Source organism: Chiroxiphia lanceolata, chromosome 10 (genome assembly GCF_009829145.1).
Source record: "Chiroxiphia lanceolata isolate bChiLan1 chromosome 10, bChiLan1.pri, whole genome shotgun sequence".
NCBI lineage: Eukaryota > Metazoa > Chordata > Aves > Passeriformes > Pipridae > Chiroxiphia > Chiroxiphia lanceolata.
The window spans coordinates 14,214,752-14,241,067 of record NC_045646.1 but is presented as its reverse complement, the minus strand read 5'-3'; the positions used below and the strand labels follow the sequence as shown (position 1 = coordinate 14,241,067).

Here is a 26,316-nt window from a genome sequence, read left to right as displayed (position 1 = left end):
GACACTCCTAGTAAATCTCCAGGTAAAATCCATCCTGTTGTCATAGCAAAGAAAAGGGGTGGATACAACTCCCTTTTCCTTGTATCCCTGTACCAATGTAAGGATATACTTGCCTTTGAGCTATTTACACATTAACAGTGTTTTTTGATGTAGCCAGAATGAAATAAGGAAAAACTTTTAGCCCCTATATCTGACTCTGGCAGGCAGCTATGTAGCAAATTATCACCTCTGCAAAATTCTTATGTACACAAAGTCTTACTAATGTGGCTGTCTCATTGTGCTTATATTCTGCATGCTAGAATTTAGAATTCTTCTGAAATAAGGCATTGTGCTCAGCTGTAATGCTCCCCACATGTAGTGGGGAATATTAGTATTCCTTGCATTCAGATTCCCAGAGTGAGACTTGTACACATGATTCAGGAAAAAAAAATCAGTAATACTACTCTAGTTATTCTGCTTGGAAAAGCTACATAAACATTTGTGTTAAGCTACTAAAATGTTTCTAACCGGAGATATTTCATACAAATTATAAACAAAAAAATAACCTTTACACCAGCCATTGTCATATCATTTCCTTTTCATGTATCCTTGTTTTCAAGATGCTTCTTGTTCACTTTTTTTTTTACTGCAATATGGTCATGAAATGTATCTAGAACTGCATTAGCCCAGTCTCAGTATAAAAGCTCTGCAGGTCCATACATATTTCATTCTCTGCGTTTCGTGACAGGGACATGTGACTATCTTTAACTCTGTTGTGTTTTTTTGTGTATAATTGTTTGTCCTGCCCCCTCTGTGTGGAGATGACTCAACTGTCTCTAAGTTCACTGGTCTGCTGCAACCTGGAACAGTGCTCAGGAACATCACCATGCTTTTCCAGCCCCTTGGTGAACGGATTCAGCCACAAGCGTTTCCAGTCCTTCATTTTTTATCAAGATGCTTTTGAAGTTATTGGTTCATGAGAAGGAAGAATCACATCACTTTGCATGTACTTTTATACTCCAGTTGGAGTGTTTATACCTACACTGAATGCAGATCCAGGCAGTTGTTGGATCAGGCCCCTGAAGGTTAGTGCCATACAAAAGATTTCAAGTTGCCAGATAACATAAAAGCCATGGTTTCCAGTTCTCAAAATAGTGTCCATGAAAGTGATTTCGAAATTGTATTGTGTGCAAGAAACCAGGGACTCCTACAAATGTTACTGGTTTCTCATCCTAAGGCAAGGCAATTAGGCAAGTTTTTTTATTTTTCAGCCTTGCCTTCCTAAATAACATATCCCTATTATAACCATCTTTGGAAGTTTTTTGGAGGAAAAAAAAATAATTAGTAAACATTTTTCCTCAGCAGGAAACATGAAGTAATCCTAGTAGATTAATTTGATTTTATTATTGCTACCAGTTTAGTAAATATGGTATTGTTTGACTCCAGAAGAGTGTCAGACACATTATCCTCAGCATTGTGGTGACAGCCTGCAAAAGCCTACTGAGCACCACCTGGGATAGTGTGAGGCTAGCAATCTGAATGATGATGTTGAGACTGTTATTAAATATTTACTGAGCCATCAGGACTCCTCAAATCACTATATAAAGCCGTTGTGAGGTATTATTATTGCCACAGGCTATTCACGTTACTCAGTTTTAAGGTTCACCCCCCAAGAGGTAATAGTGATAACATCCCCAGCTTTCCAGTATAAAGAATAGAAACCACTTGCTTCCACGACAAAATATAATCTTTAAATTGGACCATGCTCCAAGTAGCTACCAAAGCCAGAGAGAGAACTATGACACAATTTCCAAAGCAAAACAAAGACAATATAAAGGCAGAAAAAATTCCCCTTTAAATCAGAGAAATTCAAGAAAGCTCATATGCCACTAAAGCCAGGATTCTGCAAAATCTCAGTGGCAGCCTCTTTCTGTCCTTGATACCTCATGTGTCTTTTTCCAAATCAGTATCAGAGAGAATGAAGATTCTTGTTGTTTTAGTAAGAGTGGGCCATTTAATCCTGCTCTTCATATCTTCCTTTGGCTGCTCAAAAGCAGCCCAGATTGCTGTATATCAATACACAATTGTGCTGTTGAATTGCTATAAACAATCCTCTAGTTCTCAAATATGATTTCAGCTTTTTATTCTCCCTGTGCTCTAGGACTATTTGAGACAGCTGATGGTGTAGCTGAATATAAGCCTCTATAAACAAACGCTGTGCATTGGAACTGAACTGCACGTAGGCCATCCACACACTCTTTCCACTCTGGCTGCTTCTCCCTGAAGCCAGTTGGGGAAGATGTTTTGGCTGTGACTCCACTACAGGTTATTCCATATCAAACCAGCAACCAACTGGAGTGAGGAAAAAGCTACTGGTTAAACGTCCATGGTTTTCAGTGGGCATGCCAAAAGCCTCTGACAAGATGCACTTCTTTTCTCTTCTGAAAAGGATCAACATTCCCAGGCTAGCCTTCAAAGCTGAGCTCTGTTTTAGGGAGTATGTGCTGCTCACCTCTCAAAGACAGGGAACCTACTGCAGCAATTAAAATTTTACTGTCTGAGTTTGCTTTTCATATAGCGTAGATGGGATATTAGGCAGGGATTTGCTTTACAATCACCGTTTATATCATTTACTCTCATTCTTTTCATCCCAGAGAAAGCCTAACCTTTTTCCCATGGAATTTCTCTTAAGTGAGTCACAGAAGTCAACTGCTGCCCAGGCACTCACAGGAAAAAAGGATTTACATTTTATGTGCATTTTTAGGAACACTCTTCTATCACACCATTCATCTCAATGACTAAATTAGGTCATCCCTTTGCTTTTTTCCCTCTTTGCATTGTAGAGGAAAACAGACGTGATTTATCAGTCTCTCATTATGGAGGAGGCTTGATTCTGAATTTGTCCATCCACTTCTAACTCCACGCAAACCTCAGTCTGTGATTCCCATCATTTTGGGGTTCCATAACCAGAGAGCATGACTGGGCAGAGAAAGGCTTTGACACTTGGATGATTAAACATTTATAAAACACCTAATTTAGATGACGGGTGGGTGAGAGTTAGAAAGCAGCACCTCTCTGTGACGTGGTCTCCCCATGACCCACTGGAAAATATTTGGCAGTAAGCAAAGATTCAGAAAACAGGTACTAGCAAATATGCTTTGTTTCTCCACGTATGCTGTGGCTGAGGTGCCAGTTCATGACAAGTCACTGGGGGACAGCACATGTCACTGGGAACAGGACCTGCAGCCCCTCTGGCAACACCCTGGCCCTCCCCACCTGCCTCGAGATCACTCCCCATAGCAGTGCTGCTGGGAACCCTGTGCCTTTTCAGTGGTGATAGAGGAAGTGAATACGACTTTTAAGGAAATTATTCCTGTGAATTCTTTCCAGCCTGGAATAAATTCTTAGTCTTGCACCAAAACTCATTTGCAAGTAAATTGCATATGTAAATTTTAAACCAAAGCAATTTTTTGCACTCGTGATCTACTCCATTATTACCATGGAACTGATGGGACTTGGAAGAAACTTAGTTACTGCTCCACAGTCATGGAAATCTCCAAAAAACAGGACAATGTCTAACTAAATCTAATATAACAATTAATTCAAGTATCTTATTTAGACAAGTCCATCGTATATGAAAATATAAAAACCTTATGCACAAAATTGCTAGATTAAGAGGAGCATCTTCATCATTCTTCATGGTTTCTTTTTTTTTCCTTCTTTTGTAAGAAAAAATTATAGTTCTTATATTTTAACATGAGAAGAGACGCTTGATCAGGTGTTCTGGCCAGAACGGCACACTCACCGCATTCCTCTTACATACACTCATATTACAGCCAAAAAAGAACATGCATTAGATTAAAACATTTTGGTCCTCAGCAGAATTAACTGTTCATGCCATTCTGACAGCCATCAGCTATTAGTAGAATTGCTGTGGGAGTTTGTAAGAAGGCATTTGGAAATGTTTATCAATACAAATTTACCTCAGCAGCAAAAGGACCGACAGAATCAGTTGTTGTAGGCTGGGTGGATAAGCCTTGTTCTTCCTCCTAGCTGAACAAAAAGCACCTGAATCAATATGAATTGCAGGAAGATAGTTCAGGAGCTATCTGGGGCACAAGATAATGGTCTCAGGGGAGGAATGAAGTTCCAGGAATTGCAGTAGTTTTCCAATTTTTACCTGTAATCAGGCAGGACCAAAGCACATCTCCAGGAAAGCACATCCCAAGGAAAGCCCTCATCATGATCTCTTATCCAGTCACTCCAGGCTGCAGCTTGATTATGCTGATATTTTTAGCCCCCCCTTCTCTTGCTATTTTCCACTATCAGCAGCTATATTTGCATTTCTAAATGGTCAAATTCTAATCATAAATGTACATTAACCAAGAATCACCTAATCTGTACCTGGATAGAAATACTGCTCTGGCTACATCTGAGCTGAGATACAGGGATTACACGATGTTAGGTGCCCTCTGGACCAGGTAGCTAACTGCCTTTGACTTTGCAGAGCTTTAGCTCAAAGGATTTTGAAGTCAAACATGTTTTATAGATGTTTACACCTCATTACATCTTTCTGAAAAGATAAAAACTTGACTTGTGCATACTTCCATCTACAAATTTGGCTTGAGTTTATCTGATAGTGAAAGCTTTTGCTAAATTTCACCACATAATTACTGAAGTGCAAATCCCCAGGAAGAACAATTTGCTGTAAAGATTTCATATTTGCAGCTTAAGAGATGTTGATTAGTTGCTGTTTTACTGTGGCACCACATCGTAGTAGCTTCCTTAGAGCATACATAACCACTGACATTTTTAAAATTTATTTTCCATTCCTTTTCTTTTATATGCACTTTTGCACAAATATTTCCTTCAGCTAAACTTATTGCTTAAGAAGCTGAACACCATAAATGGAGCACAAACAATGTTCATAAATATAGTTGATTTAGTCAACAGAGATTTTACCTTTCTCTGTCTTGCACTCCTCTCTACTACTCAAATATTAACTAATTGCTCCTTTTTTTTTTTCCCATCTGTTCTGCAACACAGAGGTACGTTCTTGTTCATTTCAATGGCTGGCTTTAATTCTTGCTGCATTTTAATATTAGCTTACTACCTCTCATAGCCTTTCCAGAGTTTGTCCAGTGGAAAGGACAGGGCACAGTGAGCCCTTGTCTGTGTTGAACAACTTTGCTTGTATTTCTTTTCTGTCCCAAGCTGGCAACAAGCAGAATACAGACATAAACAGAGTGTCAGCAAGCTCAGCCTCAGTCTGCTGAAAGACCTATATTTCCATGAGCCACAAATTCTCTTCTTAGAAAAATGAGGCACTTGCTGACACAATAAAGCAGTGTGCCTTGGTTCCATTGTACAGCCATAATCAATGGGATTAAAAAAAGAAAAGTTTTATACCAGTTAAAAAGCAGGATTGGCTGCACAAGTAGAAAAAGACAGGGTTTAGGTGCTAATGTGTAGGTCTTTGGCAAACATACACAGCCCTTACAGTATCAGGATTGATTTTGTTCAAATTCTCAAGGGCAAGTGTTGTTCCTTGTAATACTACATGGCTGGAGAGAGCCACAGTGAGACAGAGCCTGAGCTGAAATACTGAAATATCAGCTGGAGTTGGGAAAGATTCATAAATAACTGAAGGAGCAACTTACAGCCTGCAAAGACTGTTGGAGTGAGTTCCTCAGTGATGTATATGACAACTCAGTTCTATAGCAGGGTATAACTAAACAGAAAGTGGACCAGCACAGAGCAATGCTTGTGCAAGTTCAGATACCTTGGGAAGTTGTGCTGTTCAAATTGTGCCAAAAAAAATCCCAACATTCAGGAGGAACAGTACACTTACACAAGAGGGACTGTACTTCAGAGCAGGAATATGCAGCCAGGACCTCAATTACAAAACACTACTGCACTGACGTGCAGGTCATACATAATACCAGCAAAACACTGCTGTAAGCCACTAAGTCAAGGCAGCCCCAAAGTCTTTAGTGTCTTCAGGGTCAAAATGTATAACTGGGTCATTTAAATTAGCAAGTTACCTTTTGTTTATACTTCTCTTATTATAAATAGCTTTAACTACAGCCTTTACCACAAACCTGAGCCTCACCAGTTTGTTTAGGAGTTTCCATACAGCATTTGCCACCCACTGCTCCCTCCTGGGGCCCTGTGCCAGCTCACTGCACCACCACAGTGCCAGCACCACCGTGCCAGTGCTGACTCCCAGCTCCCCACGCAGTGCTATGGCAGCGTTGCAGTATTTGAACACTTACCTTTGGAATAAAACTTTGTCCGTGCTCCTTGAAGTTGTGATGTAGAGTTGCACAGGAATTTTCCTGTTGCTGAACATCTCTGTGTCACTCCCTCTCTGTAGCACGTGAATCAAGGAAGAGGAGGCTCCTAGACAGAAGGCAGCCAGAACATCAGTACCTGCACTGCACTAGCTCACTCTCCCTTCTTTTTTTTTGGCATGCATTTGCCCTCAGGGGCTGATGGTGGTTGTGCATCAGGGGCAGGGACACAAGAAGCTTCAAGGGTCCTGGTGTATAAAGGACCACTGCAGGCTCCCCTCTGTGCTGCTCAGCTTCGCACCCGTGTCTGTGTGTCTGCTCCTCGGTAAAAGGCAAGTAACAAAGGAGAAATATTGACTTCCTCAGATGCTACCAGCTGCCCCGGTTCAATAATTAGGTCAGCTAAAGGTTAAACCAGCTGAGGCATGAGCAGCAAGTTTAAATGTAACAGAGAAAAACACAACCGAAGCCTGGGGGGAAGCCTGGAGCAGATCCCTCGTGTCCCTCGCCCTTTCCTCCACTGCCCTGCAGTGTGGTCCACGTCATAGCCAAGCACATTGAGCCTCTCTCATGTCTAGGGGGCTAAATGCACCTCAAACATAAATCAGTGACATTAAAGCAGCAATGAAATCAGCCTGTTTGCTTTGATGTACCCTGCTGTGGTATATTAATAACTTTTTGCTTTCAGTAGTAAATTCTGTCAGAAATCATAGTCCAATTCCAAATTATACCATTTACCAAGACTAATGCAACTTTAAGGAAATTACACAGTATTTTGTCTAAGTATTCTAAATCAATCATGGTTTAACATACTTCATGCACATTTTTTAACTTTCCTAGTGGTGCATAATTGCATTTGAAGCTTAGGATTTTACTGCTTGGGTGGGAAAGACACATCGAGCTTTCCACACTCATGTAGGGAATACATACTTTGGACATAGTGTAATCTGAAATTCTTCCGCTAAGAAAATCAGAATCACATCTAAGCAAATGGCCTGTGGATCTCATAGCCAGGTTTTAAGCAGTGAAAAAATAATTTCTGTGCTAACACTGCCACCCATCGAAAAATAGGAGACACAGTCATATATCCCTGTTTTCATCTCTTCGCCCTCTTTTGGTATGCTGCAATGCTCTCATGTATACTTAATCATCACTACTGTCTTTAATATAACAGTGTCATTAATGAAGTGTTATCAGGTAAAACATGTAAATAAACTAGAACTAAGGGACAGGTCAAATATATCTATAGAACAGAAGATAAATTCTCTCCAGAACAAAATCAGTAATGTATGGAAGTCTCCCTGTGAATGGTGACAGGGAGCTACTAGAGCCTTAGAGCAATCTGATCAGTACATAAGCATATATAAGCATATATATCATGAAGAGCACATAAAGCCCCTGATCCAATCCAACAGAATTCTCCACTAGCTGGGCTTTCCCTCCACCCCGAGAGAGCTGCACTTTTTTGTTATTCTCTCCCTCTGACCTCTTGCTGTTTTCTGTGGTGCTCTTGTACCTTTTTTTTTATCTCCTGTCTCACTGATTTAAGACCAGTCACATAATTGCTTTTTGCTTGACATGGCTTCTTCATCTTGTAAAGTAGTGGTGGTTTTCCCTGCATACAACCTGTACCTGTTCCTTGCCCTGATCATGAGAGGTTCCCTTATCTGCAAGTTTCCCTGGTTCCACAACTCCATCCCTGCATCATGCTTTTACCTTTACCATTTATCAGTTTCATAAGTATTCCTGTCACAAATTATAACTATCCATATCATACAATGCCCATTAGTAGTCAAACACTTTAGCCATGCTATTTTTCAATAAATTCCCTTGAATATACATTTGATTTTCTTTATTATCACTCGTATTTCCAATGTACCTGTACCTACAGTAAATGAGATAAATTCAGTTCAGGAAAAACAGTTGCTTTCTCCTTCCCCGACTCACCTTTTTGTTGTGCAGTCTTTCTCCCACTCTCAGCTCCTGGTCAAAGTTATTATTTTTAGTAAAACCAACATGAAGTATGTGAGGGATGTAAGGGCTGCCCTTGGGTCAACAAAAAGACCCAAAGAGATCTTATGATTTTGCAAATATGAATTAAAATGTTTTCAAAAGACCAACTGCTAGACAATGTACTTTAAAACAATGCTCCTTCTCTTTTTTCACATTAGCAAGATTATTCTCTCTCTTCAATTAGCAAAAAACCAATCTTGATTATGACTAAAGGAATAAATTTTTTTGTTTACACTTATAATTTTGGTTTCTGGAAAAAACCAGAATTAACTGTGCTTTTTTACTGAGAAACATCATATAAATTATGTCTTTCTGTGCTATATAGACCCTAGGGTTTCATTAAGTGACTGCATCTCCTGATCAGCTGGAAATTAAAAACTTACAGGGATGATACAGATGGAAAGATCATTAACCGAACTAGAGAAATCCATCTGCAAATCTCACTCTGTAAAGGTTTTATGTAACAGCTCCATCTCACTGAGATGCTGTGGAATAACAGGTGGCATGCTGAAAGTCTTCTAATGTTTTCCATTATGGATGGGGGTAAATCACTCTATTGCTTACAATCTGATGGATGAAGAGTGGAGAGTTCCAGTCTGGTGATTTATTAAATATGGATGCTGTTACGGGTTCTTTCAAAATGAAGAAAGAGGGCTCAAAGAATTATTTATTCTGCATTTACCACAATCAGTTTCAGAAATGAGAAAGTCTCCCGAAGTTCTTGTAAAATTTAAGGATTAAGCATTTTTCAACTAAATAGCAATAGAAAAAAAGTGAGATTACAAAGGTGATAAAATACCATTTGGTTAACTAAAGAGTTTACCCTTGATAGTTTTAGTTAGGACTTCCCAAGCAATATTTTTGCCCTCATAAGAGACCACGAACGTTTCACAAGATGAAAGTTTATGAGGTGTGTAACCAGCATCAGTTATTCAGTTACCAAACCAACGGCAAGTTCCTCTAGTCCAATGCTCTCTCTATCATTTTATGATCTGAGATTGCAGAACTTCTTTCCTGTTCTTACCACAATTCTGGCAAATCTAAGATTCTTAGCTTCTACTTCTTACTCCTTAGCTGGATTCGCATACTTTTTCTCTTGGGTTATCTAATTCTTCACCCTTATTTACTACTTTTGCTAAATAGTGGTAAAGGAGCAAGCTGGAGTAATTTGACCACTAGACTTCAGCAGCATAAAATCCAAAAATCTAAATGGCAACAGCACAACTTCATTGTTGGGATTCACTGTATTTGAGAAACCTGTTTTAAGCACAGATATCTTTGCTTTGATTGTATTTCACAGAATTGTTACTGTTTGCAACTGAAATTCTCCTTAAAATATGAGAGTTGCAACATTTTTTTCCACAACATCTTGATGTGAAGCTGATCATTCTTAACCATTTACGTTCTCGCATTCTTCCCTTACTGCTCTGCAGAGATGTACATGATTTTTCCTTTGTAATTTCATATGCAAGACTGTTGAGGCAATGGAGTTTTCAGGACTTATGCTGAATACCTAAGAACAACATTTGAACAAAAAAAATTTAATTACTTGGAGGAATGAAAATAAAGTCTCCTGGTTATGCTGTATTAGCCCAAGCTCCTAATACCTTACTTAAATTTGCATACATTCCCCAGTTTATTGACAGTGGATGAATTTATGATACCAAGGTTCTTTTTACCATGGGCAAAGAGATCCCTGCTTTGCTTACTTGCAAAGTATTATTCAAACCTTTTGTCAAACAGCCATAGACCTCACTCTAATGCAAATTGTAAATTTAAACTCTATGTAGCACTTGCCATGGAAGTAAATAGGTATTTTCAAGTATCTCCAAAACAATTTTTATGGAATATTTATTTGAGTAACTCTGTTCCCTGTTGAAGTCAGCTATCAAGTGTGCTTGAGCCTGGGACTTCAGAGCTACAGGCAGAACTGAAGCTGTGTGTCACCCCTTTGCAGGGGTGATAATGGTGAACTTACCCATATGAATCCCTAGAGGACAGGTCTGGTCCTAGGTCTTTTACTTTGGTTTCTAATATATGTAGCTTCTATTCCTTATTCAAGCAATCACAAACTTTTAGCAGATTTTAGCAAGACTGAATTTCTGATATCTCAGTAACAGCTGGTTATTAAAGCAGAAAATTTTTTCAAAATAATAAATTAATTCCCTAATAGTGTTGATGAATTAAAAATGCACCTCCAGCAATTCCAAATACAGGGAACTTTAGCAGCAGAAGCTAACTTTAAAAAAGCATAATATACACATTTCATGTGTCTGCTTTTGAAGTGGAATTGTTCTGTTTATTATTCCTGCACCCTCACACCAACAGGCAGACTTAAAATCCATGAAAACCATGGAAAAAATGAGGAGGAAAGATAAGTGGAGAAACAGAAAAGTAACTAACTACTTTTTCCTTGCCTCAGGACACACTCATGCACAAAGCAATTACTAAAGGATTATTAAACAGAAGCAAACACAGACATATATATTTCCTGTCTCCTCTAACTTCCATTACTGAAAATATAAACTTTAAGTTTCAAAACAACCAAAATCAGGAAACACTTAGGAGTTATACTTGACAACATATTTATCACCAGATGTGGTGGGCTGACCTTGGCTGAATGCCAGTTGCACACCAAGCCACTTTATCACACCTCCTTCTCAGCTGCATAGGGAAGAGAAAATAAGATGGAAAAGGATTCATAGGTTGAGATATGTCAGCTTACTAAAGCAAAAATGAAAGTTTGTGTGCGCACAAAGAGAAAAAAAAAACCTATATTCTTCTAATTCTCTTCTTTCTTCTACAGCAAGTGATGTCTGGCCACTTCCTGGGAAGCAAGGCTTCAGCAAATGTAGCAGTTGCTCCAGAAGGCAAACATTAATGCCCCTGCTTCCTCCTCCTCCTTTTCTTAGCTTTTATATCTGACCTGACACCATATGGTATGGAATATCCCTTTGGTCAATTTGGGTCTAGTTGTGTTCCCTCCCAGGATCTTACCCACTCCCAGCCTACTGATGGGGGCTGGAATGTTGAGAGACAGCACTGATGCAGTGCCAGCTCTGCTCAGCAGTAGCCAAAACACTGGTGTGTTATCAACACCTTTCCAGCTACCAACACAAAGCACAGCACTGGGAGGGCAGCTGTGGCAAAACGAAGCCAGACCCAATACACCAAATTAATACAATTTTACACTGATTTCAGATAGTTCTTTTCACATCCATTACATTGTTTTGAACGTATATATTTGATATATTTGGATAAGAAGTTGAAAACTACAGGATGTGAACACCAAGGCAAAACTACCAAAGGATATACAGGAAAAGATCAGCATCTCTTTATTAGGCTCACTGCTAACATTAATATTGAATATAGAAGTAGTCCTCTTTTTTAGGAATTAAAGTATAAGTAGTTACTTTACAATTCCAAATCTCTCAGGAATAAAAAGGTTGCCGTATATTTCTACAAATCACAGTATTCATCTGTGCAGATAAAGGATTTTTATTTCAACACTACAAATTATTTCACCAGAGTACAAAAAAAAAAACCAAATAAAAAGAAGATCATAAAGCTTTTCCCTTCTAGAAATGTAACTGTAATATGTACACTTCTCACATTCTTACTGGAGTTCTGCAATTCACTGGGAAGTTGCGACTTCCAGGTTCTTCTTTCTTCTATATAAAACTTCTAGATTTCATCACCAAACTCCCACTTGCTGTTTCTTATCAGCACCATGCTCAAAAAACATGAAGTCCTTAGGGGGCAAAAAAAAAGCAAACAAACAAATACTTAATGTGGTTCTTATTTCAGAGATCTCCTGGCTGCTCTGCAAGGTGTTCACCTTCCTCTCTGAAACCTCAAATGATAAGAAGGTGGGGGTGCCTGTTGCCATGCCCCCATCACTTGGGTCTCTCAGCACGGGACACCCACAGAGAGAGATGGTGAAAGACCAACATGGAAACTTTTATCACTAGCCAAAGCTAGTGATCCTTTACTTGGGATTCTTGCCCTGGCTTTGTTCAACCTGACTCAGTCCCTTTCATTTTACCTCAAACTGGATTCCATTGTAATAATGATTATCTTCAAGTTTACATGTGGAGGGCCCGTTTTCTGTACTTGGAGTCCTGGCTTGCTCAAACTCACTAACGCTGTACTTGATGCACAGGAACACACACAGCTAAACAAAGCCTGGTTTGTGCACAGGGCTGTTAGAGGCTGGTGAGACCCTCCCAAACTCAAGGTGCTTCACATACCCCTTTCCTCCCCCTCTGCAGCCCTGCCAGCACAGAAGCAGTGCACGTTTTGAAATTATACTGATGCAGAATTGCACAGGTAAGTGGAAACACAAGTGTGTTGCAGCCTGTTTTCAAAGAGCAAAGAGAACTGCACTGCAATATTGACACAGCAGACTGAGTACAGCTGAGAAGTGCTCTAACAAGTTCAACGTGCTTAGCCTCCACAGTAGCCCCTCCATATGGAAATTACTCCTCTGAGAGCATTTAGTCCTGCTCAGCTCAGTGCTTCACTTACTTCCAAGGAGAGTCAGGATGAGCTGGCTGCAGCATTCAACTGTCCACCAGCTCAGCAGGCTGCTCTGGCTTTGCATGGATCTCTTGGCTACTGCTGATCTGTATTTTTCTGGTTTCAACATTCATACAAACTTGCTTTCTTCTGCTACTGAGTCTGTAAGGAGTCTTCCCTCTACACGTTTTTTCAGTCCCATTATATACAAAGCTCTTCTTAAATACAATTAGCACTTCATGTAGTCTGGAACAAGCTTATTATCTAAAATAATTCTGTATTGCCTTTTATGGTCAGTTTTACACACTGAAGTTCAGAAGCTGTCACCCACTTCAAGGAGCTCAGAATCAAATCCTTTACCAGTACAATCTGAACATGAAGATGAAAAAGTTAGTTCCTATTCAAATATTAGTGAACAACAGACTTACAATAAGGAAGCAAGCTCCAATCATAACAGCTTTCATTTTCACATCAAGGTCCATTGGGAATGTGATTCCAAAGTTATCTGCATCTGTAAAGGCTTCTTTCACAAACCCAGTCCAATGCTTAGAAATCCTCCCAACAGTACAAGTCTCATCCAGAGACTTCACCTGGTTTAATAGAAAATCAAAACAACATCATGAAATCTGTCATTCATAATATTCCCAAATCCATTTCAGGGTAGGTCCATTTGAAAGCTTCAGACTACGTTATGTGAATTAATGTGATTACTGAATACAAGTGTTTGTACCAAAAGGCAATCAGACTATCAGAAAGCCATTCTTTAATAGCACAGCCATGAACTTAATTCTGAATCTGACTGCAAGTTCAATGTTTTAATGTTGCTGGGAGACATGCACACACACACACACACTCTCTCCTGGAAGTGCTGTCTTTTAGCCAAGACAGTGAATTATTTTCTCCTTCCATTTATCAGGAACTGCTCAAGTGAAAATTAAACAAACTACATTCTTCTGTTCCAGAGCAGAGATTAGCCCTTTGTCGACATTATGTTTCCCAAAGTTAGGTCAGTCTTCTGGGTCATCTGAAAGACTAGTTCCCAAAATAAAATCATACTAAATTTACTTCAGTAACCCTTTGCAACATTATTTTAAATATTAAATGGTAGGCTAGTATATCTACTACTTAATGTGCATTAATCGCTATTAATTTAAAGTGCAAGTTGCAACTCCTCAGTCATTCAACTCTATATTTTAGGTTTAAATTACCTTGATTTACTAGTTCATTGAATGATTATTAAATTATTAAATATGTGATTGCAGAAAGTCATTTCAATAAATACCTAATACAGCTGAGAATAATATTTTTTGTTAGGGCCTAACATAATAGATTCAAAAATACTTTGCTCCTCAATATTTTAATTAACTAATTTGTGTGCAGTCACAGGGAATTATTCTCACTGATCATGAATGAATGGCTTTAAGATGTAATTTCTGGCATTTCGTCTGTTTTATCTAGAGTAATTTAGATATCTTGAGAAGTGAGTTGATATACCAGCATTAAAAGATTATGTACTAATTACTTAATATATTACCTGTCAACTGAACTGTTGTATAAGTTGAGCCACAAACTACTATGAAGCTACTATCTGAAAACAGATACATGCAAATAATTTTTAGCTTTCCATACCTCAAAATTAACATCCTCAAAACAGCTGCAGACAACACATGGGCCAGTAATTTTCAGTATATCCATTCCTTTCTCATCTTGAATGGTAAACTTTGGCAGGCAGGGATGCCAGTTCTGGACAACATAACCAACTCTTGTTCCTGGAGGTGCCTGAACTTCCACCTTTGCAGGAAAGAGAAAACCTCCAAGTGAGTGTTTATGCTTTGATATGCTTGGGAGACAAAACCCACAACAGCACACAAAGAAACCAAAATGTATTTTTCCACAACAATCTGGCCTTTCAAGGCATGAACTGCACGGAATTTTTTGTGAGTGTTTTCAGAAGACTGCAACTGCACTCAGATTGCAGACCTCAAATTCAACTTTTGCCTTCAAGAAAACAGTAAGAGATACAAGCTATGCATCTACAGTATAAACATCAAAGTCTAGTGAAAGAAATATAGTAAGTGAAGACATTAGAGGGTGCAGCTACTACAAATCCTTGAGTAATAGTTCTAAGTAGGTTCAGATTTAAAGTTGCAGAAGTTGAATCATCTCAGAATTATGTTATCATTAAAAAAACTCATGATCTCATGAATTGAATTTCACTATAGCTTTCGCAGTTGTAAAACAAAAAATCTAGCCATTATTTTATGAAAGCCATTGTCTTACTCTTCCATTCCAAGTCCACCTTCAGTGCAGATTTCAGCACTAGCCACAAGTTCCCTGACGTGCTGTTCAATCAGATTTTTCATTACCGTAATCAGAAATGTCCGGGGTGAGTCCAAGTGTTGCAGCACACTTCCTTCTTCCCAGACTAAGAATCCCACTCATAAATCCCACCAATCTCTCTTTCCACAACAGACGGGCAAAACCTGATTTGTTTCACCTCACCTCCTGATTCAAGACCTCACCTTAAAACTGCATAGGAGGTCCCTGTGCCATCTGAAGGAAGGCAGTGAGAGGCAGCAACTCACCTCCTGCAAACAGCAGGGACAGCAGCAGGAAGAACAGCGGAGAGGCCTCTGCAGCGTTACCACCTCACGGCCCATGTTGTCTATAATCCGGATGGTGAAGGGTCGTGATGGCCCACAGCAATTCCTGGTGAGGCAGTCAGTGTCCTCTGCTGCAAAGTACACCCTTTGCCCCAGTGCATTCTTGAGCTCATATTTGTTCTGTGTTTCAAAGCCAGTCAAAACTGAAAAACAGGAGAAGTCTGGTCAGAAATCTTCCCCTGCTAACTCCACAGCTACCTTTGGGAAGGCAAGCCTCGCTCAAAGTCCTTCAGAGGCAGCTGCTGGCAAAGGGTAACGGGAGGAAGGACCCTGAAGCAGAGAAGCCTGATGAAGAAGTTCAGAGAGAAGTTACCATGAACAAGGACAGGTAGAAAGAGCACGGAGATTTCCACCAGTCCCCATTCCCCCCCACCAGCCATGGACACATCCTGCCAGAGCAAGCACCACAGTTACCAATAACACCATGGAAGATTCTCAGGGAAGAGCTGAACAGATGAGAATTAAAACACTTGTGAATCTGGGGGTGAAGCCAGAAAAGGGCACAAATATGTTCAGAATGAGAAGGCCACTAAAAAGCCTCACAGTCAAGATTCACAGCAGCGCACATTGAAAGCACAAGAACCAGGAGAGAAATTTTAATTAATTTCTATAACAAATGAAAGCACTCTTTTAAGTGTTTATAGAAAGAAAACACAGTAACATTGAGTGTCAGCTGAGATGTATGGTCCATTTTATTTCTTCTATTTGAAAGACACCTGATAACATGACTTTGATGATCTTAAAGTGATGTAATGAGGAGAACAGAAAAAACGCCACTGAGTTTGCTAAAACAGCAGGATTGCCTGTAAACGGCATCAAAGCCACATGCCAGTCTATGGAATTAGGTGGGATATGACAGAAAAGATCTTTAAGTAGGGAAGAGAGGAGAGTAGAAATCATTGTAAATTAATAACATTAGAAATGTGTGACTTTATCTATAACTAGCTACCAAGATTATTCAGTTTCATTGCTGTGTAGAACCTGTTTAAAATCCTCTTCCCTCCTAATTTCTCCTTCCTCTCCTCCTTAACTTCTGCAGGAATTGAGACAGGTTACTAGAGGCAGGAAAGCGAAAGGTGATGATCCACATACATAGTGTTAAAGAAAGTCTAAACTTTACTGTTTTGGGGATTATTAGATTTAAATACTTTGTACTTACTCTCAAGTAGTTCAGTTTGCTGATGAATTAATATTGGTCAATCTGTCCATGGTTCAAAAATTAAACAGAATAAGTAGTTAACAAGTTGTAACTAAGAGAAATGTAGTTTTAAGAGCCATTGCTGTTCATTTCAGAATGAAAATTTGTGGATCATACATTGCATAGAGGCAGATCATCTACCAATAAAGCTGTGGAAGTAGTTCACACCCCTCCTTGTCCTGTCCACTGTCAGTTCAGCAGAATAGTGTTCCAGAGCACTGGAGCTGATGGCAGGAGCTGTACCCAAACTGGTCCTAGTTACAAGCATGCAGGACTAACATGCCCGTGCTCCTTTCAGGACTCGGAGCCTGACAGAGATCCGACATCACAGGTCCCAGAGCCTCCATGCAGACAAAGAAGGAAACTGAGACACTTTAGAGTAGAAGCTCAGCTACTGCTCAGCTCTGAGGGAAATTCAGGAAAATCAGCCTCTCCTCATCACTGCTTTTCTTTTTTAGCAATTTGCAGAACTTGGAACAATACGCACTTCTAATGTTCTACAGTTTCTATATTACAGATATTTGTTGTATACACCTTGCCAAATCATGTTACATCTCACAAACAGCTGCTTCGGGAACGGGAAGGATAGTCCTGTGCCCCTCGTCCTTTAGCATCTTACTTGGACAAGTGCTAGGGCCATAACAGGCACCTCCACACTCAGAGATGCATCTGAGGCTTTGCTTAGCAGCCCAAAAGCAGCAACCCACACAGTTGCACACAGCCAGATGCTTTATTTTGCCTTTTCATGGATGCAGGCTGCTTCCCAAGTGAATCCCCCATCTCTGGAAGGAGGAAAGGTGCAGGTACCTGGTGAGGTATTCCAGTCCGGGAGGGCAGTTGGGAATAGAAGGAGGGATGGGCATCCAAATTGCCCCCCCCTGCATGACGGGCTGGTTCTGGACAGGTGGAAAAGCAGGTCCACCTGGGAATCCCATGGGCTGTGCTTGGAAGCCATAGTTCCCTGCACCTGAGACATTTGGCATGGTAAGAGAGAGACAGTTATGAAAGTTAGATACTGGAAAAGAATTGCCCCGTTGATCTTCAAAAGATTAATGGGTTCACTGTTTTGAAGTATGGAGATCCTTATACCTTCTATATTTTAGTTATGAATACAACAACCTTCATGAAGGAAGTTACACTGGATTGGGAACTTCTAATGCCTTAGAAAACATCCAAACAAAATAAATAAATGCAGCATTCTTGGATATAGCAGAAATTTCATTCATATAAGATAGGCAATTCAAAAATTAGAAATAAATGAATGAAGGTTATTTCTAAGTAGAGAAGACAGACGGCTTTAAATTCCAAGAAAAGCACTGGCATTTACAAGTTGTCAGTTGAGCAAATCAGTAATTTTAAGATAAAGTTTTCCTGAAATGACACCTTCTACTTACGTTAAAGGAAATGCCCTTTTAGCAAAGATCATCTGTAGTTTTCAAACCAGAAGTCTGTGACCTGAAAACTGCACTTTCCCATTTGTTTAATGGATTCTCTGTCAAAACCCAGAAAATGCACAACTCCTTCACAGAGGAGGTGTGCAGTAAAGGAGGAAAGAGTTCCACGTTTTGTGAATGTCAAGTCTCCAACTGGTGCTGAACAGAAAACAAGCTCTCAGGGAGCACTGCAGGGTGTAAGTGCTCAGCAGCCCAGCAGATGGCACAGGCAGCACTGCCTCGGTGTCACGGCCCATCCCTTGTCCCCCTGGGCTCAGAGCCCTGCCTTCCTCCATCCCTGTAGCTGAAGCTGCGGAAGTTGGGAGTGAAAGTTACAGAACAACAACTGTATTTTTTCCCTTTTTTAATACCTTCCTGGTAGGCAGACAGGCTTTCAGTCTTACACAGAGGATTTTACTCACTTTTACTCAGAAGTGAGCACAGTGCAGAAGGCACAAAGAATATTTTTGTGGAGCTGTACAAATAGTTCGAGATACTGACTTGTAGACTTCTCTTAGCCCACACCAGCTCAGCACCAATTGCACATTATGTTACAATACACGGACTGTTACATGTGAAAGATCAGGCTGTGGCCATAACCAGGTCAGTACTGGTGATGTAAATAGCTGTGGCTTAAAATTCATAGGTGGCCAGCTCACCCCAGAGAGAATCCACCCTTGGGAATACAAAATCACTTTTATGTCTGAGGCTTATGCATAAATTATCTACTACTATTGTGTGCAAGTGTGTGCACATAAATTATTTCAAATAAAAATGCTCCCGTGACCTTCATGGCACAGGCAGTGAATGCTCATTCCTTGCTGAAGCCAACTGTACTTCCAGACCTCAGATTGCCTTGTTGCAAGATGCAAAAGCTTTAACTTATGAACAGCACAGTAACTTAGGCCAAACATTTTGCATTTTATCTGTAAGTTATGGTTTGAGCCTGATTGTTAGATATTGCACACTGTGATTCGGTGCTTCAGAAAGCAGTCATTGGCAGAACGAGAGAAGCTATTTAGGAGTGTTGCATTTTGAATGTAGAACAGAAAATAAGAAAGAAAAGGAGAAAAGCAAGTGAGGGAAAGTGGTAAAGTATAACCATGTGCTAAGTACAGCAACAGAGCAAGAAACGGGAACAGAATACGGGGACCAGCAGAACTGCAGGAGGAAAACAATTTTCTTCAGTTCTGGATTTCTTGAGAAAGATAAAGTGAAATACTGAAATAACAATTAAAAAATCTGATCATCAGTAAGAAGTTGCCACGCATTAATTGCTTTGCATCAGTTAACCTCCCTAGCAGGGAAGTTTGATCAAAACACCTCCAAGCAAACTCCCCACAGTGACCACAGGAGAATATCTGACATTTTTAACTCCTACTGCTGTTGGTACTGCTCAGCATACATTCAAAAAGAAAGAAATTACTTTCCAGCAAAGCAGAAATTAAAAGAAACTTTACAGAATGAATAGCAGTAAATTGGAGATGATCACACTTGTACAACCCCATATTCCCCATGGTTATTTCCTAATAGTATCGCAGGTCTGTACCAGCAACCTACCTTGGTAAGGCCAGTGACGTGCTGAGGGAGCCAAAGGGGACTCCAGTGCTGTGGCAGGTTGAGGTCCTGAAAGAATGGAATATACTCTCTGAGTATTGATCTTTCTCCTACCCTAGGCAGAAAGATCCCCAACACTGCCTCCTTTCCAGAATACACACATAAATTAGGCAGCTCTTTTCTGTATAGCAAAAACTGTACATCAAGCTCATATTTATGAACAGTGTGATATTAAACATCAGTATAACTTAAGGAGTTCTGTCCTTAAGGTCAGAAAAAAAGCAGGTATTGCCCATGATGTCATGAATAAGTCACGGACATCATTTGGCTCAAAATGGACCTCTTGAGATCACCTTAGTCCAAGCCCCGCTCAAGTAGGATCAGTTCATTCTGTCCTGCACCAGAGGTGCCTTTGTTCACTGATATTTAGAAGGAAGCTTTAAATGCAAGCATTGTCAGGATCCTGACAGGCTGCCCTTCAGTACAGAACATGGAAATGAGCCACTCCCTCTATGAAAACAGTTTCTCCCAACTTCAAGTCAGACTGTAGTACTTGCCTCACCAGCACACTGGGAGGTCTATGAATTTAAGAACATTTACCAACTTCAGTTTTAAGCACAAATACTTGAACTTCAAGAGTACTTATTTATTATTTTTATTTCACTCCAGAAATCAAGAACTGAAAATGTAAGCTCTATGTTTTGTAAAATATTCAATACTAAAATTTTAATTTACACTTTCATTCATATTTCATGTAAGTAGAAGGTAAACTAATAGCTAAGCCAATATTGTCTTGAACATCTTGGAAGGGACCCATGCTATCTTTGATGTTAACAGAAGATGACATTTTATTTTTTACTCACCTTGCAATCATCGTGGATCTGCTTACAGTTGTTCTGCAAAAGAACATTTTATATCATGATGTTTTTAATATATAATTTCACAAAAGAGTTATTCAGTGTTCTCTATTTCTACTGATAAAAGATATTTGCCTGTCTAAACCATATGGGAAAGCTGAATTACAAATACAAGGTAAAATAACCTTAAATGTCTCAGCTTCCTTCTAAGCTATGTCTCCACCACCACATAAATCTGAATTATCTATGCCTGCATTCATGCTTTGAGTATCCCGAAATCATCCCCAACTCAGAGAAAAGCATTGGGATATGCAAGACTCCACTGTGTAGCCATTCAGAAACATCATGCAATTCATATGAACAAATTACTGCAGTAATTTCAGAGCAGCTGGTTCAGTGGATTGATGCTGACAACAAAACCTGCTGGGTAAATACTGGAGCAGCCATGCTGCCACGGCTACCCCCTATTCAGTTCTTTTTAAACTATTCCACTTCTGAAGTGGTACTACTAAATAATACCTATCCAGTTTTCACCTTCACAAGATAAAAAAGTGGGCTTACACAGGGGAGTGAGATGCTAAGCAGAACACCATGAGTGAAAGGGCCAACTGCTTGTCTTTTTCCTTCTACTCTTCCGGTTGCCAAAGGAATTAAAACAAAACCAAAACAAACAAAAAACCACCACAAAACACACACAAACAACAAACACATACCCCCCTCCAAACAGAAACACACCACACCAGAAAGAACATTTAGTAATAGCAGCACCAACCTTGAGAGATACTTCTTTTAAGTCTCAGGGGGAAGTCTAAAAAGAATGGAATAGGCACTAATTTTTAATAGAACCAAAGCTTTAAATAAAAAATAAATCTAATTCCTCTTCAAAATAATCCAGTTTAATTTAAACTAGTAATATATTTTGTCTGTTATGGATCTTCTAAGTACTTCAGTTCAATGAGGACCGTCCTTCAAAGCTGGGAATGAAACTGAAACTGAAAGCAATTCCTTCCTGTTTTCACTCCCACAGTGAAGCAGATATCATGGAATGATGTTTATTGGTTCTGGGATGGCACGGAACTAGCTCATTTCCCAAAACCTACACAAAATCCTCTTTGTTTAATAAATTGCTCTTAAAGCCATCCTTTCTCAGTATTTTTTTCTTCTATTTACAAATTATATATCTGATTTTAAAAATCTGAAAGAACACATCCAAACTACAAAACTCAAACCTTGTTTTCACAGTTTATGCTATAGAGTGACAAGTTTAATACATGACCATATTAATTATGTTGACAAAACTACCAGCTTGTAGGAGTATCACAAATTAAAAAAGAATAAACAATGTTATTTAAACTAGCAAAAGATCAGTTTATACTGTGAGATGTTCCAGCTACCTGACCTTCAGTGAATGCTGAGAATTACAACTAAACCCTTTGGTAAAAGGAAAGACAGAATCATAAGATTATTTAAAAGAAAGGCTTTATAGTACTCAGAATCTTTTATTGTCCATAAAACCACACATATATGCCATTGTACAATCTAGGATTTAGGAAAAGTGTTTGAGCTGCTCTATAGCTAGAAAAGTAACAAAGATTTTACAACACTCAGCCCCCATTTCATCAGACATGATGTTAAAGAGAATAGTTAAGATTATTTTTTTAATTAAAATTGTCTCTATTCTTCTGCTGCCTTTTATCTAGACTCCTATTACCCCCAATTCAGTCATCACACATTGTCAGTCATGCCCTGCTTTTCATCTGGAAAATTTATAAAGACTGTGCAATACCATGAAAGTCTGAAACACCACAGGAACGAGGAACAAAAACTCACTTTTGTCAACCTCTATATTGCACAATTTTTTTTTTTCTGCCAGGTTTCCACATGTGGTGAAATTCCCACCTGGTGAAACTTCAGTCAAGAAGCAGTAGTAATAGGAAGACCAGTCACTCAGAAAATGTGCCCATAGCATCATGCAATCTCCTGAGTTAGAAGGGACCCACTAGGATCATCAACATCCAACTCCTGGCTCTGCACAAGTCAGCCCCAAGAATCACACCACGTGCCTGAGAGCATGTCTGAATGCTTTTGGAACTCTGTCAGGTTTGGTGCTGTGAACACTTCCCTGTTGGTTCCACCTGCCTGGGTTGCACAGAGCAATAAACCAGAGCCTACATTTTCATGTCAGTGTAATAAAAGGTGGCTTTGTCTGCAGCTAGGTGTTACTAGTTCTAGTAGCACTTTTCAAATAAGGATAGAGAACGGTCATTGAAACATTGCTTACATTGTTGAGTAGAGTTTTTTGATTTTCTTTTTTTAGATTTTTTAAATTTTTATAGATTTTAGAAGTAGTTATGTAGATTTTAAATGTACCTGTAGTGTGTTTCTCATGATGTTATATCTTCTATCAGTATTTTCCAGTAGAAGTAACGGCAGGAGCCTAACGGTTGTACATATCAAACCCCCTTCCCATATCCATTAGTTGTTTAGTCTTCTACCCTAATGCCTGCCCCAGGAATGTAAAACATGGACAACGGCCTCCAAGGGCTGCACGTGCTTTGATGAAGAGGAAGATGATGAAAGAAGAGTCCCAAACTCCCCCAGACTCAATTCTCGAAGGGATGTTTCGGGGGGGGGGGGAACAAGGCAGAACTGGGGGGTGGACAAGCAGGGATTGGATGGACATCATCATAAAAATTGTAACACCTGAGTCGAAGCATGCACGTGTGGGTTTGTATTCCTGGAGCCTGGAGGCTCATTAAAACTTCTGCTCTCTTATATCCTACCTAATTTGGCCTGGAATCTTTTTTTCTTGGTTTCTTAGGCATCAACATAGCAGGGAAAAGTGAAGGTTTTTTGCATTTAGCTCCCACTAATACAAATGAGGGTTAATGCTATTTCTTTGTAATGGAGTTAAAATTATGTAGAATTAAAGAAAAAAAAAGAAGCAAAGTACTTCAGCAAGTAGCAGTCCATCACGGAATTCATTTTGGTTCAACAAAAACAGCAGCTGCATGAATCCCTTGTGCTATACTGGTGACATGCTGCAACGTGAATTCACAATATAAATTGGGATTCAGTGTGTTGGAGTGAATAATCTGGCCATGATGTTCCAGAAGAAGCAGCTGTATATCTTGGTAATATATCTTGTAAACTGCTTTATAAGGCCTTGAACAAAATAAATTTGAATTTAGGCTGCCTTTAAGCAGAGGGATGAAACAAAATAACGGCCAAAGTTTATCCTTTTGAACCTAAATTTTGCAAGGATTAAAAGGGTCCTTCACACTTTATTTCACTACCTCAGGTTTTTGCTAATCAAACATGGACCAAAATCCCACAGCTGAGTGCTGAAGGGCAAGAAGTGGTAGGGACCAGCCTCACCTCTCCCTTGGGCTAGGGATGTGCCAGGGAGCCTGTGCTGGGAAAAGCCATCAAGTTTTGGCTTTCCTGACAGATTCCTGTAGTAACTCCTATCTACGGGTCCACTCTCCCAAAGGGAGTACAGATGAGATATAAATAGCTCTCTTCTCTGAAGTAAGGGACATACTTGGGTTCAACTTAACACAAGGGGAAGACAGAAGTGATTTTGCTGCCAGAAAGGAGGCACTGGGGGAACTGGTGTGATGCAGAAAGTGGCTGCCTAATAATGAGCAACCCTTATGAAATACAGTTCCTGCATGGCCCAAGGTCCCCCTGCTGCACCTGAGCACTGGGATCAGGGAAGGTGGGCACTGCCAGATGCCCCTCCTGAAACTCACAACCTGAGCCCCACAGCTTGGCCTCCAATCTCAACCACTTGAATGCTGAGAGGAAATAAATGGCAGAAGAACCACCACCAACCCCCGAAACAGTGTTTATGTGCCATGTGCAGCCATTCAGCTGGGGGTTGGCACACTGGCAACAGACCCCACCCTTCATTTGCTGTACTGCTCATGAGAGAAAGGAACTGATACCAACAAGTCCAATTTTTCATACCCTGTCCCTCTCTACTGTACTATCTAGAACCCACATTGCCAGCCTTCTTCCACATCCGAAGGAGTTCCCAGACTTTTTGCCTTATCCCAGCAGTTAATTGCTGGGATAGCCTAGACCCTCTCACCCAGCACAGGTGGGTGCTCTCACCAATTCCTTACAGAGTAAGGAAATAACATCCCTAGATAGTTCCTTTTTTATGAATGGCAGATTGTCCATGTTCCTTTTTCAGTCACTTTCTCATTTTCAGAACTACATTACACAGCCCACTCTGACATAAGTCAGTAGATATGCTTCCAGTAATCCAGAGACCTCGTAATTACATTAACTACAGAGCTTCCGCTTTTTATGAGGAAAACAACATACTAGAGTAACAGGCAGTTTCACTTCTTATCCAGCTCATTAAAATGCTGCCAAAAGCATATTGACATAAGCCCCCAAGCACAAACATTACACATGGTTCCATTTAAATATCAAGCCAGACCCTTTCCAAGGAGGTTTAACACTAAAAAAAAAAAAAAAAAAAAGAAAGCCAAACAGCTGTGAGCCATGCATTTGTTTACCCCAGCCAGCTTTGTGGCATTTCTTCTCATTGTCACGTTACATTAGACTATTCAGCCACCTGATTTTAACCTTGACTGCTGGAGAAATAGTATGCTTAAAAATCATCCAGTTGATCTAAAGTTAACAAAACAGTCTTCAGAGAAGGCACAAATGAAATAAGCTGGAAGTTGACTCAAAATATTTTGGTTCTGATGCTGCCCTTACACTGGCATCTCTCCTGAAATCTAGGAGGGCAGACACCTGGCAGCCAAAAAATCAGGTCACACCCAGGGTATCCAGCCTCACTGAGACGAAGGCGCATCCTAACACTGCTCACTTCACTGCTGGGGTCAGGACCACCGCTGCCAGAACTGTGCTGCTGCTGCTCTCTCGGGCAGGGCTCTCCCGACACAGCCTGGGTAGCAACAGCTTCCCTTAAACCAGTCTTTGCAAGCGAGTTACTTCACTAAAGAGAGCTAAATTCTAACTTAACGTGCAATTCCCAACCAGAAAATGTGGTCCTTCTGACCATCAGGCCCTTGTCACAGCCCTGATGTTAATGAGAGCATCCCCAGAGATGCCTGAGAGGACCGCCTAGAAGGAATCATGGGCGATGAGGAAGGACACTTATAGCCACAGCAAAAAGTACCGTTCCCAAAGCCGAGGCGCAGCTCCTCTATCCTCCTGTCCTCTCCCCTGCGGTGACTGTGCACATCTCGCCGGGCGGTTCGGGAACACCCAGCGCTGCGGGGCGGGGCTGCGATGCCGCCCCGGGGCGGGGAGCGAGGGCAGCTCTTGCTGCAGACAGGAAATTGAGGTTTGAGAATTGCGGGGAGACGCCGGAATTTCCACAGGTTACTGAGCTTTTTTCTCTTTGTGGCCTTTACTCTTTCCACCTCCGTCAGCATCAATGCCGACCCCGTGCCTTTTTAGTTAATAATTCATTAATTTAATTGCCCAATTTTTACCTTTTAGTCACAGAATATCAGGTTACATACAGGTGATAACTCCGAGCTGCACGCCCACCGTGGAAGGAAAACAAATGATTTTTGAAAAAATTTCAGCTTGTTTATAAGGCACCATCCCAGGGGGAAAAATAATATATTTACGTGGACTTCATAGTTACAGGAACAAGAACAAACAATACTGAATTGTTTGGGAAACAAAGGACTTGGAGCAAGTTGGCTCACACCCTGATTAACAGCGTTGGTGAACTGGTCTTTGCATCCTTTTCTATAAATTTACCTAGTGACCTGCTGGTGACCACAAAGGAAACTGTACTTCATCTAAAGC

At 40.2% G+C, this 26,316-nt stretch overlaps 1 protein-coding gene across 4 annotated transcripts; it reads right to left on the bottom strand.

Annotated features, from left to right (window-relative positions):
* Positions 1 to 11,598: 11,598 nt before the first annotated feature.
* Positions 11,599 to 25,712, bottom strand: LOC116791909 (phospholipid scramblase 1-like). Of its 4 annotated transcripts, none has more exons than XM_032698367.1 (9): positions 25,673 to 25,712; positions 21,284 to 21,319; positions 20,518 to 20,550; positions 19,658 to 19,723; positions 17,472 to 17,631; positions 15,389 to 15,609; positions 14,433 to 14,594; positions 13,232 to 13,393; positions 11,599 to 12,036 (listed from the first exon to the last, which is right to left on the bottom strand). In XM_032698367.1, exons 5-9 carry the CDS (start codon positions 17,617 to 17,619, stop codon positions 11,980 to 11,982), a joined length of 750 nt encoding a protein of 249 aa, XP_032554258.1. In that variant the 5' UTR covers positions 17,620 to 17,631; positions 19,658 to 19,723; positions 20,518 to 20,550; positions 21,284 to 21,319; positions 25,673 to 25,712; the 3' UTR covers positions 11,599 to 11,979. The 4 variants fall into 4 exon arrangements, with proteins under 4 accessions (XP_032554258.1, XP_032554259.1, XP_032554261.1 ...); XM_032698368.1 differs by lacking the exon at positions 25,673 to 25,712 and adding an exon at positions 22,882 to 22,905; XM_032698370.1 differs by lacking the exons at positions 19,658 to 19,723; positions 20,518 to 20,550; positions 21,284 to 21,319; positions 25,673 to 25,712 and adding an exon at positions 16,626 to 16,660 and having other exon boundaries at positions 17,463 to 17,623.
* Positions 25,713 to 26,316: the final 604 nt, after the last annotated feature.

Coding starts and splice junctions, on each gene's coding strand:
- LOC116791909 (XM_032698370.1), bottom strand. CDS start 17,599: ATGGGATTCCCAGGTGGACCTGCTTTTCCACCTGTCCAGAACCAGCCC. Junction 14,595..15,388: donor GTCCCTGCTGTTTGCAGGAG/GTGAGTTGCTGC, acceptor TTTCCTGCAAAG/GTGGAAGTTCAGGCACCTCC. Junction 12,037..13,231: donor TTGGAGCTTGCTTCCTTATT/GTAAGTCTGTTG, acceptor TTGCCCCCTAAG/GACTTCATGTTTTTTGAGCA.